The sequence below is a fragment of the Natrix helvetica genome, assembly GCF_964273705.1.
Source record: "Natrix helvetica genome assembly, chromosome: 4".
NCBI lineage: Eukaryota > Metazoa > Chordata > Lepidosauria > Squamata > Natricidae > Natrix > Natrix helvetica.
Window position 1 is genome coordinate 73,134,655 of NC_138550.1, and position 18,698 is coordinate 73,153,352.

The 18,698-nt window shown below is 44.7% G+C and overlaps 1 protein-coding gene across 1 annotated transcript in view; it reads left to right on the top strand.

Annotated features, from left to right (window-relative positions):
• The window catches only part of SORCS2 (sortilin related VPS10 domain containing receptor 2), a 131,375-nt gene that overhangs the window by 73,877 nt on the left and 38,800 nt on the right, over positions 1–18,698 (top strand). The window contains exons 11-12 of the mRNA XM_081950077.1: positions 8,672–8,774; positions 15,777–15,853. Coding sequence (XP_081806203.1) covers positions 8,672–8,774; positions 15,777–15,853 — 180 coding nt within the window. The remainder of the gene's footprint in view (positions 1–8,671; positions 8,775–15,776; positions 15,854–18,698) is intronic.

An 18,698-nucleotide genomic window follows, 5' to 3' on the forward strand; every position in this document is an offset into this window, starting at 1 on the left:
TTCCTGTATAACTACCGCCACCCCACCACCCTTACCCAGGGCTCGAGGCTGATGGAATGCACGGAAACCCGGTGGTCACATTTCCACAAGGGGTAAACCACCCTCGTGGCCCAACCAGGTCTCCGTTATCCCTGCAAGGTCCAGCTCCCCCTCTGAGATCAACTCATTAATGAGGGGGGCCTTGTTGGTCACGGACCTTGCATTGCAGAGCATCAGCCTCAGGCCCTGGCTCTGTAGTTCCTGACCACCTAGGTTGCGGGGGTTGGTACAAACGACCGGGTGTAACCAACAACCACGGTCTCCCAACCGACGCTGTGGTCTTCTCCTGTCCTCGCATCCCCTCCTCCCCGCGACCGATGAAATAAGACAACCCTCTATTGGAACGTTCTTACCCCTCCCCCCCTCCACCACACTCACTTCCCTCCTGGACTCATCTGTTCACCTGGCACTGGCCCTCCTCCTGGACAGATTTTCCTCCCCTCCTACCCTAAAACCCTCCCTGGAGCCCCCTAAAAAGGATAAAAAACATCTAGTTAAAAACCCCCTAAGCCTCCGTTTCTTCCATCTCTCGGGGTCTATAAACCCGTCATCAAGGCGGGCCCTTGCAAGCGTCAAGGGCCATGCCTGCGAGAGGGGGGTATCCCGCAGGCGGAGCAGGTCAAGCCTCGAATAAATAATCTTCAGAATCTTAAAAACACGATGGGGTCATATTATTATAATAATAATTATAATAATAAATATTTATTTCTTAGCCGCACCCTCTCCCGAAGGACTTATAGATGGTAAGTGGTCAGTCATAGAAAAAAAAAGGGGGGGAAGAGTTCTTAGATGTCCAAATGGTGGTCTGGGTGGAGGAGAGATGGTCCAAGGGTAGATGATCCTAAGTGGTCCCAATGTCCTAATGATGTTACTGGCATCCATGACAGCTCTTTCAGCGGCTGCTGTTGGAGCCAGCCTCTCTCCTTCCAGTATCCTTCCAACTCCTTCTTTTTCATCTCTCTCCTTTTTCCTCGCTCTCCTTCCAGTCTCTCCTTCTCTCCTTCCAAACCTCTCAGCTCACCAGCTCACTCCTTCCAATCCTCTCAGTTCACCCATTCACCAGTCTCTTTCCTTCCAACCTCACATTCCTCCTTCCTGCTGTTCTCACATTCTTCCTTCCTGTCGCTCTCTGCAAAACGTTCCAAAACGCTCCATAACGCTGTCACAAACGTCGCCATTTCCAGCTCACCAGCCTCTTTCCTCGCCAGCGCAACAGCCTCTTCCCTTCCAGCCTCACGTTCCAAAACGCTCCAGCCTCCAGCCTCACGTTCCAAAACGCTCCAAAACGCTGTCACAAACGTCGCCATTTCCAGCTCACCAGCCTCTTTCCTCACCAGCACAGCAGCCTCTTTCCTTCCAGCCTTTCCTTCCAGCCTCACAATTCAGCCTCACAATTCCTCCTTCTAGGCATTCTCTCCAAAACGCTCCACAACGCTCCAAAACGCTCCAAATGTAGCCATTTCCACACACGCTGCCATTTCCGATGCCGGTCTCTCTCCCCCATTCCACAGATCATCTGCTCTCTATCCTTCCCTCCAGTCTTCTGACTCACCCTAGCGGACCCAAATGGGTCGAAAATGGGCTAGGGTGGTCATGCTATCTGACTCCCGACCCTCGGATGGAAATGAGGGTCGGATACAACCTTTTCGACCATCGCTGTGCTCCTTGATATTCCGGAGCTTCAGGAGGCGACCGCCATCGCTGGAAGCTCCTCCTCCTCCCCCGAGGACAAATTCAGATAAGACCCCGGTACCCTTGGGCTTGAGCTGGCTGTAGAAGGAGTGCGTGTTTGCTCCTTTTGGGTAGGGCTTTGGCTGATTTGTTCAGGAGTTTCATCTGGTGTTCTAAGTGTGGAGTTGTAGAGGTGGCCACAGAATTGGTCAATATGCCTCCTCCAGTTTCTACCATCCTCAAGCTCTAAAAGATAAGAGCGAGGCCCAGTGATGCCTATCATCATGGCAGGGATCCACAGAGTTCCCCCAGCATAGTTGTGGGCGTATACCGAGTCCCCTATGCTAAAGTTTTGAATTTTGCTTGTGGAGTCAGGGGGCGATGTGGCAGAATAGTTTGGTTGTAGCCAGTCTTAGTCAGTGACCCATGAGAAGCTCGGAGGGGCTTCTCCCGGTAGTGGCACTTGGCGTGATGTGTTGGATTAACAAATAGTGATCAACCTGTGTTTGCCAATCCCCCGGGCCCATCCTAGCAAGGGCCTCTTTTGCAGATTGCACCATTCTCTCCGCCTGACCATTGGAAGCTGAATGGAATGGCGCGACCAGGGCATGCCTGATTCCCTGACTTGCTAAGTAGGTCTCAAATTGTATGGCCATGAATTGGGGCCCGTTGTCAGAGACCAAGACGTTGGGCAGGACGTGCATGGAGAAAAGTCACCGTAGCACCTTGATGCCACTTCTGCCGTCGTGGAGGTCATCAGGACTACCTCTAACCACTTCGAGTAAGCGTCCACAACTACGAGGAACGTTTGGCCATGAACTGGGCCAGCAAAGTCAATGTGCACACTAGACCAGGGTGCTTGAGGACGTTCCCACTCCTTAGCGGGCGCAGCTGGGGGGGCTGATCTGGACTCCTGGCACAGTGTGCAGGTAGCCACCCATTCTTCTATCTCTCTGTCCATGTTAGGCCACCACACATAACTCCTAGCCAAAGACTTCATCCTGACAATGCCAGGATGCCCCACATGTAAAGCTTCCAAGACTGTCCTGCGCAGTTTGTTTGGAATAACCACTCGGTTCCCCCCACAGTAGACAACCATTAATTACCGACAACTCATCATGTTTTGTAAAATGCAATTTAAAATCCACCCCAACAGGCCCCTTGGGCCACCCCCTCCACACCCAGTTCAAAATTTGTTTGATGGTGGAGTCCTTTGCAGAATGACGGGCAACGTCATTGGACGAGACAGGTCCAGTGTCCAGGCAGTCAATGAGCAGGAACGGTGTCTCGGGAGTGGGGTTGGCAAGAAGTTCTGGTAGGAGACAACAGCTCAATGCGTCTGCATGTCCCAACGTTGAACCGGAGCGGTGAATCAGTTTGTAGGAGTATGCAGCCAGGGAAACAGTCTACCTGGTCATGCAAGGTGATAACGACACCAGGGTAGGTCGGTCCCCAGCCAATAGCCCCAACAACGGCTTGTGGTTGGTCACAAGTTCGAAATCCCAGCCGTAAAGGTACTCGTGGAACCTTTTGACTCCCGCCACTGCAGCCAGAGCCTCGCGGTCCATCTGGCTGTAGTTTCTTTCCACAGAAGACAGGGTCCGTGAATAAAAAGCAATAGGGGCTTCTGTGCCGTTGGGCATGCGGTGGCTGAGGACAGCCCCAACGCCGAATGGAGATGCATCGCAGGTTAACACCAATGGCAGAGTCTGGCTGTACTGGACTAGAAGGGAATCAGTGTCAGTAGTCGCTTGACCGCGGCAAATGCGGCAGCCTCAGCTCTGCCCCAGGACTACTTGGCATTCTTGGCCAGCAGACAGTGAAGCGGTTCAGCAACTGTGGCTTTCTGTTTGAGAAAGACGCTGTAGAAATTAAGGAGCCCGAGGAATGCCTATAGCTCGGTTTGAGTGTGGGGCATGGGGGTTTCCTGGATTGCTTTTATTTTTTGTGATGTCGGGTGACTGGTTCTAGGATTCCCTGGCTCACAAGCTTGTCAATTTCCCTGTCAATTTTAGGGCGGAGAGCAAAAGGTACCCTCCTGGGTTTCAGCCTAATTGGCGCTATGTTGGGGTCCAAGCTAAAAGAGATTGGCATCCCCACATACTTACTGAGACCGGTACCAAAGACGTCATCGAACTCCTTAAAGATGGCCTTGGCGCCGTCTTCCTTCATGGAGTTGATTCCAGTCACTTCCAACCCCAGGGATTGGAACCAATCAAGCCCCAGGAGGCTCTGCAGTTTGTCGCTGGCCACGGTCATGGGAAGTTTGGCACAGAATTCCTTGAACCTCACATGGAAGGTGCCCTGGCCTACAATGGGGAATTGGTTCCCCTGGAAGTCTCGCAGGCTGATGTCAGGGGTGCAAAGGTGCTGCTTTTTTAAGCTTGGAATGGCTTGCTTCAGGGTCGACCAAGACATGATCGTTAATGACTATCCAGTGTCTATCTCGAGCTCACAGGGAGCATCCTCTATGAGGACAGTGATCTTCAGTTATTGTGGCTGCCTAGTGTGGACTTGTCCTATCGCAGTGTGATAGGTAACCTTTGTTTCTCTCTCTGGGCGCCCTTGCAATTTCTGCCAGGCCCCTGGGATGGGCCTCTGTTGGCGGTTCAGAGTATTTTGGGCTGCCATGTGGTGGCAGGGAATTCGCTCCGGCACACTTTGGCAATGTTCCCCTTTCATTCGGAACTCTGACAGGTTGTGTCTCGGAAACAACAAGTAGACCGGGCATGGTCTCCTCCACACCTTGCACAAGGCGGCAAATGCAAGTTGAATTTCCGTGCCGGCTTCATGCGGCTCCTGCGCATGCGGTAGCTGTCATCTTCTTTGCTGTCAGATTTCTCAGGCTCTGCGGCCTCGTGGTGAACGTGCGTTTGCTTCTGTGCAGCCTATGGTATGTTCTGTTGGCGCTGCAGGGTCTCCGTTGACTTGTCTGCTGACTCGGACACTCTGGCTTCGTCGAGTGCGATCTGCAGAGACAGATTTGATCTGGCAAGCAATCTTCTCTGCAGATTAATGTCCCACACACCGCAGATAATGCGGTCCAATATTAAGTCATCCAGGTCACGGAACTCGCAATAGGTGGCTGCCTTGCGAAGCGCCGCCACATACTCATTGATTGATTCGCCCTCTCTCTGGTTCCTAATATTGAATTCGTGGCAGTGAACGTGCCTCGATGGTTTGGGTGCATAGTGGGTTTTCAAAGTCTATTGTAGGTTCTTCGCTGTTTCAAAAACCTCTTGGCCGCAGTACCCCAGAAAAAGGTTCTTCTTTCGGGTTTCAGGGACGCTCATGAGGTCGTTTGCCTCAAGGAAGCATTCGAATCATAACATGTATGATTCCCAGTGTTCAGACACCGGGTCATACGGAGTTGGCGGGGCGTGCATGGCCATTTTCGTACAGAGGGCGATTCGAGTTTGCCGCTCAAAATGGCCGCTCGATGCCGCGCTGAGAGCTCTGGGCTGGATCTACTTGCTGGATTCACTGTTCTTCTTCTTTCGCCTATTTGCCTTCCAATCCCACCATCGCCAGTGTTAGATTGGGTGTTGAGAAGGCAGAGACAGGCTTATAGTAACAACAGCTCTTTATTAACAGTAGAACAGTATGTACAATGCAGCAACTGCTTGGTCTGACAGCAGCCCTTTTATAGGGAGCTGTCAGACCTCTCAACCAATAGGATTGAACCTCTGTTCCCGCCGGAACAGAGGACCTTGGTGGAAACCATGGTAGTTAGAGTGAATATCTAACAATCCACATCATGGTAGTTCCAAAAATGCTTTTTCAGGAGGCAAGTTTTAGCTATATGGTTTGGTATGAACACACTTTGAATGGTGTGGGAGCAGGAATGGATTTCTAGAGAAGGAAAAATGGATTTCCTTCCATTTCCCACTATCCTGTCAATGCTGAAGAAGCTTCTTTGATGAGAAGCAAAACATCTTCAAAGAAAAAACAAGAAAGTCCATTTGCCTCTTGAAAAAGCACCTTTGGGACTTTCAGTGTCTAGGTTCAAGTAATCAATTGTGGCTACAATAGCAATTTAAGCAACATGTGTTCAACAATGTTATCATGGAATTGTGAGTTTTCTAGCATTTGCAAGAGAGAAACTGAGGAAAAGCAAAACAATTGACCTCAACATATTTTGGATGGAGAGCATGTAGAGATTATGCAACCTAAAACATTGATTTAGGATAATGGAAACTTAGCTTTAGGTCAACACGTAACCCTGAAGTCCACCAAATAACTTTAGGTTACTATACTTTTCCAGCCCAAGTTAAATCACAGGACTGGTTGATTAAATGAAGAGTAAACTGCATTTACAAAGTCCCCAAAAAGATGGGAAATACAATAATACAATGAAACGTTCGTGCAGTGAATTTCAGATCAATGGATGACATTTGGGGGAACAATTGATCATTTAAATAAAAAGTTTCACGTGAGGAAGAAGAGGAGAAATTGAATAGTAATTTTAGGTAGGTAATTTCAGTTTAAACAACAATATTCAGTAACAGTGATGAATTAACTTAATCATCTTTTCTTAGGGCTATAATAGGTGCTCCCAAATATGTTTCTGAAGTAATCCTGAAGCTGGAAGCAGGCTTGCCAAGCATTAAAGCTCGGGCATGGTCCAGAATATTAACAGTTATCTCAAATCTCAGAAGATGATTTCCACTGTTGTTAATGTTATTATCCAGTATGGATTGTAGGAATAAAAATAGTTGGTAATAAGTTTGCAAACAAAAGCTTATTACTTTCATTTCACACCTGAACATATAAGTCAACTGGGACTTGAAGATGCCATGCAGATGATTAATGAAAGGATAACCAATATGAACAATTGGAAAATTAGAAAGCACAGAAATGGTGATCACATGAATGTGCACCAGTTGCACCTGAATAGCACTTGATCACAGGATGCTGCAACAATTATAAATGCAGGGATTGGTCACAAAACTGGTTTTTTTTAATACAATCATAAGTTTAAATGGTTGCTTAAAGAGGCATTCAGCAAGTAAGAACTGCCTGTATATATTGCATTAAGATGTCATACAGTATTTTTACATACTGATGATGTTTAGGTAATCCTCAAGGTATGACAAGCCATTTAATGAACATTAAAAATTAGACCCCCCCCCCAAGCTACATATGACCCGTTATGACAGCTAGATATGAGGGTTTCAGTGGGCCTGTGATTTTTCACCCTTATGAACCACCACAAGGTCACTGCAGCCCCCTCCCACCTCTCTCCCCCCATCCCATCCTGCTGGAACCCTGCAGAACTTGGGCCTCCTCCCCACATGCCCATCATGCCCTACACTTACCTTCTGAAGTTTTCCAGAGCTTATGTTGTACAAGGAGGGCAGGCCAGGTGTCCTGAGGCTATGTTGCAGTGACCCAAATCTGGCCACCATTTTGTCCTGCTTGTTTCTGGGTAGGAACAAAATGGCAGCTACTAGAGAAATTGCTTCATTTTGCTGCCTTAGAGAGATCTAATGCGACAGAAGCTTCTGCAGCATTTTGCAGACCTTGTTAAGATAGCAGAACAAAGTCAATTGTCCCTGGACTGTGTGGCAGCAACCTGAATGTGGCCACCATTTTGTCCCACCATTTTGTGGCAGGGGACAAAATGGCACCTTCCAGACAAGCTGCTTCATTCTGCTGCCTTAGAGAGATTGCACAGTGCTGCAGAACCTATACAGAGCTTGTTAAGGCAACAAATGAAGCAGAAGCAACCCAAATGGAGCTGCCATTTTGTGGGTGGAACAAAACAGGGAGCACTTTTGGAACTATGCCATGCAGCCATGCAAAGAAGAGAGTAACCCTGGCATTCAGAAAGGCCTTGGTGTCCTTCAGAAGGAAAAGAAGGAGAAGGGTGTTTTGCCTGGTTGGGTGGGAATCAGACCTGAGGCCTGGGATGACCTAGTGGGAATGGAGAAAGGCCTGTTGAGACCCAAGGCCTGATAAGTGGAGCATCTCAGGGGTGGGGGGGATTGAGAGGGCTAAGACAGGAGGCCTGAGTCTATACTAGGCCTCCTATGGCCTCCCCCACCCAGGAGGTATCCCACCCTCTGCTTAATAACCCACATGTTCGTTTTACATTTCATTGGGGAGAGCAATGGGGGGTTGTTAGGTGACATGTTTCACCTAATGATTGCTGGGAGGGACCATAAGGGGCAGGTTTCATTACAGGCATATCTGGAGGACTACCTGTCCCCTGTGGTAATCTTTTCTGCAGGTGCAATGGGGAAAATTTCAATATAATGCCATTATTACATTCATAGTAACAATAAATTGTCAACACGTCCCTGGTGATTGGAAAGGCCGAACAGAGACTTCATTTTCTTAGAGTCCTGCAAAAAAATCAGGTGGAACAATGGCTGATGATCTCTTTCTATCGGTCCACCATAGAAAGTGTCCTCCCATATTGTATTACAGTATGGTATGCTGGTTTAACAGCTGTGGACAGGAAGGCACTACAGAGAGTGATCAATTCAGCAGAAGAAACCATTGATTGCCCTCTGACACCACTGGATGACACTGTTAGGTCTTGCTGCTTTAGCAGAGTAAGGAAGATACTCAGAGATGATTCACACCCTGGTCAGTGTCTCTTTGCACTTCTACTATCGGGCAGAAGACATCAAAGTATAGCCAGCCGAACAAATAGATTTAAAAATAGTTTCTATCCTTGGGCTGTCACACTTTTAAATGCAACTACAATCACTCCATGCACAAGTGGAAACGTATGACCAGTTTTTTCTTTTTCTTTCTTTTTTCGTTTCCGCTATAATTTTGCACCAGTGAGGCTAAAACCAATTTCATTGTATATATTTTGTACAATGACAATAACGACTATACTACTACTATATTACTACTATTCTGTTTAATCTTGGTGTGGCTGTTTCAGAAATTAAAGATATTCCACTTTTTCTACTAAAAACAGTGTTTTTTCATTGTTACTTTATAGCCTGATTGCCATCTTCATCTTCATCTGCGCTGGCCAGATAATCCATATGTGTCAGGGATGGTTCATACTAAGGATACAGCACCAGGACTCATAATGGGGGCAGGTAAAAAAAAAGAGATAACTTAATATTTTGCTTTTGTTGATTTTCAGTCAAAAAGATAATAATGCAACTTTGTCTCAAATTGCCTATCTCTAATAGCTATTGGTTTCAGTTCCATCCTATCTGCTTGTTTCTGTTGTGTACAAAATCAAATCCACAAAAGGAAATAACCGACAAGAGTTTTTCCCTCTTTTAGATATTGCTATAATAGACCATAATATTATTTCTGACCTGTGTGGGAAATGCAGTGAGAGCTATATATAATAGCTAGAAAGGGAATATTTGAGGAAGCCAATTAGTGGCATCTGAAATACTGAAATACTGTATTTCCCTCTTTCTTAGGTAATATGTTCAGGCCATTGCCTTCTGAAAGAATCTCTAGCAAAGTCAGAGGGCTCCTAACACTTTATGAAGCTTCTTGACCTTCCCCTCTTATTTAAGAGCTGAAAGGACAAAGTATAATTCCAATTGCATAGAAGTTAAATTGAGGATAAGGAGGGGGGTGTCATTTAAGATGGAAATTGGACTGAGTAAAGAAAAAATAGGTGTCCAAAATTGGCAATAATAGCCTGAAACATTCTCTGTTATATTTCACAGCTACAGGTAATCTTATTTAATGACTATTTGTTCAATAACTACTGTATTTTTTGGATTATAAGATGCACCTTTTTACCCCCCAAAAGAGGGTGAAAATCTTGGTGCGTCTTATACTCCGAATGTAGCCCCGCCCACCTGGTCCATGCGTCAGATTTTCGGGTGGTTCCAAGCGGCAGGGATCCTCACTTCCACATGGAGTCTGATTCCTGAAGCAGCCCAGGGAATTGCATTGAAAGCCTTTTGAAGGCCCCCTCAGGAGCCGCCAAGTGCTTGCTGCCCCTCTGACACCTGCTGAGCTTCCTCCCACTGCAGATGTGCCTTCTCTTTTCTCCTGGCCAGATCCGCCACCTGAAACATGAGGATTGTGGAGGAAAGAGCTTTCAGATGGCAGCGCCTTCTGCACACACCGATTTTGGAATTGGGAAGAGGATCCGCCACCTGAAAATGCTTACAGGTGTCAAGGGCTTGGCGCCTCCTGAGGGGGTTGAGCCTTCTCTGCTCGCAACATCTTCACCCTGAGGGCATCGCTGGCAGCCACTTCCCACAGCTCAGGAGGAGTGCAATCTCCCCACTGCTGCTGCTCGGCCTGAAAACACTTTCCTCCACGATCCTCATGTTTCAGGCCGAGCAGCATCAGCAAGAAGAGCATGAGAGTGGAGCTGCTCTTTTGTGCATGGGGCAGAAGGCTTTGAATCAAGTTTTATTGTACCCCATTCCAGGATTTTAACTTCCCAATCTAGCGTCCTGAGAAATCTAGCGTCTCTGAGGCACCTCTCATTTGCAGGAGGAGGAGGAGGACGGCATATACAAAAGCGTCTGAGTAACTGGGAAAGAAAGCTGTGTTTTTCAAAATTTACAGATTAATCCTAGCATTTAGGCCTTCATATTAGATATACACATTTTCTCTCTGTAGAACACTGTATTGTTTCTGATTTCATGTCTCCTTAGAAATATTACTGGTTCTACAGATCAGTCCTTAAAACCAGTTATTTCACCTTGTACCTAGCACAGAAGTTCACTGTGTGCAACCTTAATATGTTGAATAGCCCAAATTGCTTCACATAAGCCATGATTAGGAATGGAAAACTATGAATGATTGTGTGTAAGGGGAAAAGCTGCTTGGTATTTTAGAGCTGAATTTTAAAAAAACTAGTGGAATGTCATCTGGCAGTCAGCACAAATCAAAGCTGCCATAGCCTAGACCTATCTTCAGAACACATCCACTTCCTGATTCACTTTAAAACTAAACATTTGATACACAAATGCTACAGTATACAGGAAATGTATACATTGCCTTGCATACAGTACCTACTTGCTTCCATCTTCCAGAATAAAGTACAAAATCCATCATCTATACCCAGTCTGTACACTTCAACTGCATTTGTTCTGACTCACCTGAGGCAGATGTACAATTGATAAAATTAAGCCAGCAATCAAGAGATTGAATTCCCCACCTAAGAACATAAATAGACAAATCAATAGAGCTGGATCAGTTCCCAAGAAGGATCTATTAAAAGATAGACCATAGAAATGGACCATTGATTATCACCCACAGCTTACAGCTCAAGCCTCTCAAACTAATTATTAGTAAGCTACAATCCATACTGAATAATAACACTGTACTTTCTCAAGCACTGGGTGGCAGACCTGAAATAATATGCAGACAGCCATCCAACCTGAAACAAATTCTCATAAGAAACAAAAAACAACAGAATTGTTGCTATCATAGGCGCTAACAAGCACATACACAAGGTTAGAAACACATTTGCAGATGTTTTAATGTGATACATGCCAGCAATGTTCCTCTGCATTACTCACAGGACAAACAGGACAACTTTGTGTAAAAAAAATAATGGTCACAAGTTTGAAATTAGGATTCAAAATAAGGACAAAGTAATATCTGAGCATTTCAATCTCCCAGAACACTCCATCTCTAAGGTTTTTGGAAAACAGAGCCACTGAGCAAGAAAAAGTTGAACTCACATCAAAATGTTCCAGGCAATTTCAGTTTTCGACAAGCACAATAAATTTTTAACATATTATAATTGTTCATTGTTGAGGAACTTGCACTCTTCCTCATCTGTATAACCACCACCCCCTCTCTCTCCTCTTTCCTTTCCCATTTCATCACAGTTTAAATCCTACATCAGTCCAGCCACGTTGTTCATCTGATGAAGTGAGCTGCAGCTCATGGATACTTCTGTCTTTTAATAAAAATTGTTAGTCACAAAAGGTGGTATCAAACATCTCTATTTTTGCCACCATAAGTTAACATAGCTCCTTCAACAATGACTCCTCATCTTTTCTAGTAGCCTAATTTCTTTGCATACGTTGACTTGCAGATATTAAGACAAAACATTGAAATAAATCTGCAAAGGAGGGTAAGAACCTTGCAGATAGGGTCTACCCTCCTTTGCAGAGACTTTCATTTTATTTGTGCCTTTGTGCTTCATTTGTGCCTTTTTTAAAAAGCTTTTTTTAATTTTCATACAAATAACCACATGTATACCATTACATAACCAACACTATTTTGTATTATTCAATATTATGTCAATCCATCTTATCATCAACCCCCCAAAACTATCATTGGCTCTTCTGCTCTCCATACACCATATTTATACCCTATCCATTGCTTTCTTACCTCTTCTCCCTCTCTCCTCCTCCCTATCTCCTTTCTTCTCTCTGTCATCCTTCTCTTCTCTACTTCCCCTTCCTCCCTCCTTCTCCTGTTTTCTCCTTCCACTCCTTCTTTCTCGCCTCCTCTTCCTCTCCTCTACCCTCTCTCCTAACTCTCTCTTCCTCCTCTTGTCTCTCTTCTCTCTTCCACAGTCTTCATCTCATTTGCATAATGTATTTCAGCATCTGAGTGGGTTCCATTTAATGTTGATGGTGTTAGTAATTTCATTTCAGTAAACATCTTTCATATTAATAATTTTAACATATCCTTTTTTTTAAAAAGTAGACATATATAGCAATTATATTTTTATCGTCCCCCCAAGCTTATTTTTTGGTCTAAGTATGGTCCTGGTTACAATTTCCAGCTATTCTTATCATAATATTGTATAGTTATACATCATTACATGCCCCAAGTTTTTAGTTCTCTATTTATAATCTCAGTAATTTTTCCATTACAGATATATTTCAAGTTCCCCCTCTATTTTTCCATATCTTTATTTAGCTTACATTTAATTATGTTTTAATTACAATCCTTGCTATTCAATGCTTATAACAATTCCATTAATCTGCTATCTAACATCGCAAACAATATGCACCTCACTTATATTCATTGTCTTAAAAGTTCTATATGTATCGATATTCCAAATACTTTAACTTATATTTAATTATCTTTTCATTATCATCCTTATTATTCAATCAATTAGCAACTCAGTTTAACTATCATATAAAAGAGCAAATCACATACCTCTCATTTATATTCTCCACATAGTACTTTCTAAATATCCAATTTGCTAATCATTCATATTAATATATATGCTTCTGTATATATACTATGCTGTACTATATTGCCAAAAGTATTCGCTCACAACTGAATATTATTATGTGGATAGGTGAACAAATACTTTTGGCAATATAGTGTATATGCTTCCCTTCTTCCTCTCTTCTGTCAATCTTTACTTTTTTTCCCTTATCCTTTCCACTTCTTCCTAAGTGAGCCTTTTATCCCAAACTCTAAGCTCCTGCTTTTTCTTTCTCCTGGGTATATATTCTTCCTTCCCTGACTTTTCCATCACCCTCTGCTGTGTCATTCGATGTATCCTCTGTCTCCCTATCTTCTCTCCCTCTTTTCTCTTATCGCTCCTTTCTTTCTACTCTTTCCTCTCTATGCCTGTTTGGCAATTTCCTTTCCTTTCTTCTATAATTCCATTCCCTTTGTTTGTTGGGACATATCCCCCCTGTTCAATTTTCCCTGTGCCACTGTCAAACCCAGTGAAATCTTTTGTCTGTTTTTTATTTTCTATTGCTTTTTCTATAGTTCCACTTCCTTTCCCTTCTTCTTCCTTCGCTTCTTGTTTCTCCTTAATTTTTAACTTCGGAATTCTATTTAATTTTAATGACCCATGCATATTTTTTATAATCTCAAATATTTCTTCAAATTTCCAACTTTCCATAGTGTCCAGTTCAAAAGTTACAATTAATTATAATTTAAGTTCCATAGTTTCTTCTTATTTTCCAATTCTGATCCAGCTCCAATATTCCAGTTCAGCTAAAATGAAAAAAAAGCGGAAGACATTCTTCTTTTCTTCCACAGCTATCCAGGTGCAAGATCAAACGATCTATGCAAATTCAAAACCTCCTTAAACGGTGGGTGTAGTTTTGCTTTCTTTGTTTTTCCCTCTGGCAAATGGCTCCGTTCCTCTATTCTTTGAACTATAATTTCCAAAGGTACAGCTTGGTAGTTTTAAATCCAGAAAAGATAAAATTACGAACAGGAAAACAATGCTTCTTCTTGATATTTCCTCTTGTTATTTTCCACCTCTAATTAATTAGGGTTGCTTAAGATGTGTAAATTAGAACAAAGCAAGTCTCCTTTAGTATCGATATTTTTAGTCTCCATTCCCCCCTTTTCCGTGAGGTTCCCAATTGTTAGTTAATCTCTTTTAAAGACAGTCTTTTCAGGTCCAAATTTGAAGCTTTGTATTTCAATGAGTTAGCCAATTCTCATTTCTGTCTCCAAGTTGTTTAAAACAAGCAGTTCTCTTTGGTCTTCATGTTTTAAACTGCAATTTTTTCCTTCTCTTTTTTTCCTTTCCGCCAAATTTCCGATTTGTCCCTTAATAATATTTTCTACTCAAAAGAGTCTTTACCTTTTCCAAATTCTGATTTGTATCAATTGGTTATTTAAATCTTCTCACCAGGTCTCAACACTCCTTCCAATCACCGCTCCTGCTCAATGCTTAGTCCAGAAGCTTCAGCTTTGTAGTGGCCATTTTACAATGCCACCTCCCCCGGTGCCAATTCAGAGAGCTAATCTCTGACCTGCAAGGAACCAGTTGCGTTCCTCTAGGTCTATTGAGATGCAGCTCCTTCTTCACTTTCCCTCCAGGAAAGTTCTGACCCAAAGATCCCCAGCATCAGTTTGTCAGCCAGAATGTATGTGAGGCTCTTCAGAGCCCAAGGCTTTTCTGTCTGTCTCACTTCCGGTCTCTCCTTGCTTGATTTGTGCCTTTGTGCAGGGCAAGTCAGCTATGGCAATTGGTCCTAAACCCTAGAGAAGACCTCTGGCTGTTTGTCTCCAAGTTCAGCAGCTTTGAGCCATTCCAGAGTAAGAGCTGTTATGAAGAAAACATGAGAAAGGAGACTTTTTTTCTTTTGGATCCGGAGAAGAAGGGGAAGTGAAGAAATTGATTAAAATACCTAGGAATAAAAACAGATAAAAAAATAAAATAAACAGAAGCAGTTTTTTCAACTAATGAGTGTTACATTAAAGATGAAACTAGAGAACAGTGGGGATGTAAAGCAGTGAATCCAAAGCACTTGCAAGCAAGTTGCAAGGTAGTTTTGATCTATGCACCTTAGAGGATATCTGAGCCATATCAGAATAAATAGAACTAGTAATTTCTGATAGTTTTGGTGGTGTTGAAAATTCTGATGACAGAAAAAAAACACAGTAGACTAAGTCCTGATATATACTATAATACAAAGGTGAGTCTAGTGAAGGTATTAGCGATGTCTATTTTCTTGGATACTCATAATATGGCAGATCATGTAAGCATAGAACTTGGGAACTTCTTGAAATGTGGTTATGTTAGGGTTAGGCATTAACCAGCCATGAAGTTTACATACAGTCTTAGAAAAGTAGCATCACTTTAATTTATGTAGTGTGGTTGTATTGCTGTTAGATTAAAGTAAAATATCTTTATATGTCCTGCTTTTAAGTTATTGGATAAAAATGTGGGACAAGGATAAAGGATAAACCAGGGGTGTCAAACTGGCAGCCCAGAGGCTGGATGCATCACGCACAAGCCACGGCTACCCCAGCTCCACAAAGGCAAAAATCATCACATGATGCAATCGAGTTTGACACCCATGCTATACATTAAAAACATTGATATGCAACCCTGCTGTTAGAGGCTACCTATCCTTGGTGTCACTGAGAACAAGTCCCACATTATTCTTTGGTGGGGGTTGTTATTGGGCCAATTGTGGCTTTAGGATAGTTTTCTCCTATTTGACAGTCTCCAAGCTGTGCGTGGAGTTTCAATTTCCTTAATTCTGGAAGTAGCTGCATGGCAGGTCTAAAATAGAAGATGCCTTAGGGATTCTCTTTTTCCCAGAATGTAGAAGGGTTTTTTCAGAAATAAGGGTGGGTGGAGAATAGGAGCCTTTGTAGAAGTAACTGCAGTAAGCATTTGTAGTACTATACTATTATTATTATACTTTTATTCTCAGGAAATCTGGGTGCCCAGCTTGTGGAATACAAGGAAGAAATGTATATAACATCTGACTGTGGCAAAACATGGAGACAGGTATTGAAATGATGTGATGGGTTTGTTCATTTTACATCTTTTTATATTTGTTAGTTTGTTTTTGTTTGTTTATTAATAAAGGTAAGACATAAATAAAAAATTACACAATCTCACTACCTATAAATATGTTCTGATTCAGTGAAAAGAAAATATATAGAAAATAAACTTTTTAATAAATCATTCAAGCTGTGTGAATCCTAATATGACCAAGCTATTCATTATCAATAGGTGGGGCTTTAATGATAGTCCAAATCAACCCTAAAGAGAGGAAGTATGTGTGAGTTATTGTTTATTAGCAATCATCTTGCCACAATGCTGTGCCCAGTAGAGTATGTAGTATACATCAACAACCAGATTAAGGATATGATATTTTTATCATATATATTTTATTACTACTGGGATTTTTTTCTTGAAGGCTTGATGACATAATCACTTTTTTTTTTTTTTTTATTAGCCGCTCCCTTTCCGGGCAGGACTCGGGGCGGCGTACACTAAGACATATATAAACATACATATATACACAGACATACATGCACGGAGGAGGTAATAGATTAAAACATTTAGACAAATTAAAACCATTAACATGCCCCGTTTAATAAAAACCCAATATACAATAAAAATTTAAAATTTAAAAAAGACAGTCAGGAGGAATATGAAAAAATTACGGTTGAGCCAGGCCGGATAATTGAAAGAGGTGGGTCTTCAACTGTACACGGAAGGAGCGGAGATCGGAAATAATCCTGATGTCACGGGGGAGGTCATTCCACAGGGCTGGGCCCATCACAGAGAAGGCTCTGCTCCTGGATGTCGCCCCCCGACACTGTTTGGCGGACGGCACCCGGAGAAGTCCCTCTCTGTGTGAGCGAATTGGTCGTAGGGATGTGTGGGGCATGATGCTATCCTGCATGTAACTAGGTCCTATGCCATGAAGCGCTTTAAAGATCATAATCAAAACCTTGAAACGCACTCGGTAGACCACAGGAAGCCAGTGCAGCTCGCGCAGGAGAGGTGTTACAGGGGAGTATCTAGACCTCCCCATAATCACCCGCGCGGCCGCGTTCTGGACCAACTGTAGTCTCCGAGTGCATCTCAAGGGAAGCCCCATGTAGAGAGCATTGCAGTAGTCCAGGCGAGACATCACTAGCGCATGGGTGACTGTGCGTAGGGCATCCCGGTCCAATAAGGGGTGCAATTGGCGCATCAGGCGGACCTGATGGAACGCCCCCCTTGCCACGGCTGTTACATGGTCATCCATGGACAGCCGGGCATCTAGGAGGACGCCCAAATTGCGCACCTGTTCCATGGGGGCTAGTTGCACGCCCCCAATGGCCAGAGATGGAAGCACCTGGTTGAACCGGGGGGCCGGAAGCCACAGCCACTCCGTCTTGGAAGGGTTGAGTTTTAGTCGGTTGCCATCCATCCAGACCCGTACGGCCTCCAAACACCGGGACATCATTTCGACGGCCTCATTGGGGTGGTTCGGGGTGGAAATGTATAGCTGAGTATCATCAGCATACAGATGATATCCCACCCCAAAGCCACGGATGATCTCGCCCAGCGGTTTCATGTATGTGTTGAACAGGAGAGGCGAGAGCACCGATCCCTGTGGCACTCCACATGTGAGTGACCTCCGGGTCGAACTCTGCTCCCCTGCCAACACACGTTGCGTCCGGTCAGAGAGGTAGGAGCCAAACCACCGTAAAACGGTGCCCCTGACTCCCAACCCCTCTAGCCGGTGCAACAGGATACCATGGTCGATGGTATCGAACGCTCCGAGAGATCTAATAGGACCAGGATAGAGGAACAACCCCTATCTCTGGCCCTCCAGAGATCATCAACCAATGCGACCAAGGCCGTCTCCGTGCTGTGCCCGGGTCGGAAGCCAGACTGGCGCGGGTCTAGATAATCATTTTCCTCCAGGTGACGTGGGAACTGCTGTACCACCACATTCTCTACAACCTTCGCTAAAAAAGGAAGGTTGGAGACAGGACGATAATTGGCTAGGTCCGTTGGGTCCAGGGAAGGCTTCTTGAGCAGGGGCCTCACCACCGCCTCTTTCAAGGCGGCCGGTAGAGACCCCTCACCCAACGAGGCGTTCACTAGGCCCAGGAGCCAGTCGCGCGTAACCTCCCAGGATGCCAGTACAAGCCAGGAGGGACACGGGTCCAATAAACATGTGGTGGGTCGCAGACGTCCACGCAACCTGTCCAAATCCTCGATGGCAACCGAGTCAAACTCCTCCCAAAGCGGTCCCTCAAGACTCGCCACGGGCGTCTCTACTGGACCACTGAAAGGGGCCCATCCCATCCGGATTTGAGCGACTTTGTCCTGTAGATATTTCCCAAACTCCTCTGCTCTGCCCTGTAAAGGGGCTTCCCGCGGTCTCTCAAACAAGAGGGAGCGAGTCACCCGAAACAGGGCGGCAGGGCGGTTATCTGCGGATGCAATAAGAGCGGCACAATATTGACGTTTGGCCGCTCTTAGTGCCACAAGGTACGTCCTCAAATAGGCTCGTGCCTGTGCTCGGTCAAATTCGGAACGGGAGGATCTCCAACGACTCTCTAGGCGTCTCTTGTGGCGTTTCATCACCCTTAGCTCCTCAGTAAACCAAGGGACCAGGGTGGTTCGTCGCCGCAGGAGAGGCCGCAAAGGCGCCACCCGGTCTAGGGTCCCGGTAGTCGCACTATTCCATGCGTCCACCAGGTCCTCTACTCGAGGGCGGGTCAGATCCACAGGAGGTGGCCCAAGCTCCGTCTGGAACCTATCTGGTTCCATCAGGCGCTTGGGGCGGAACCATCTAATGCCTTCCGGTTCCGCCTCCTCGCGGTGGGGGGTAGCACCAGGG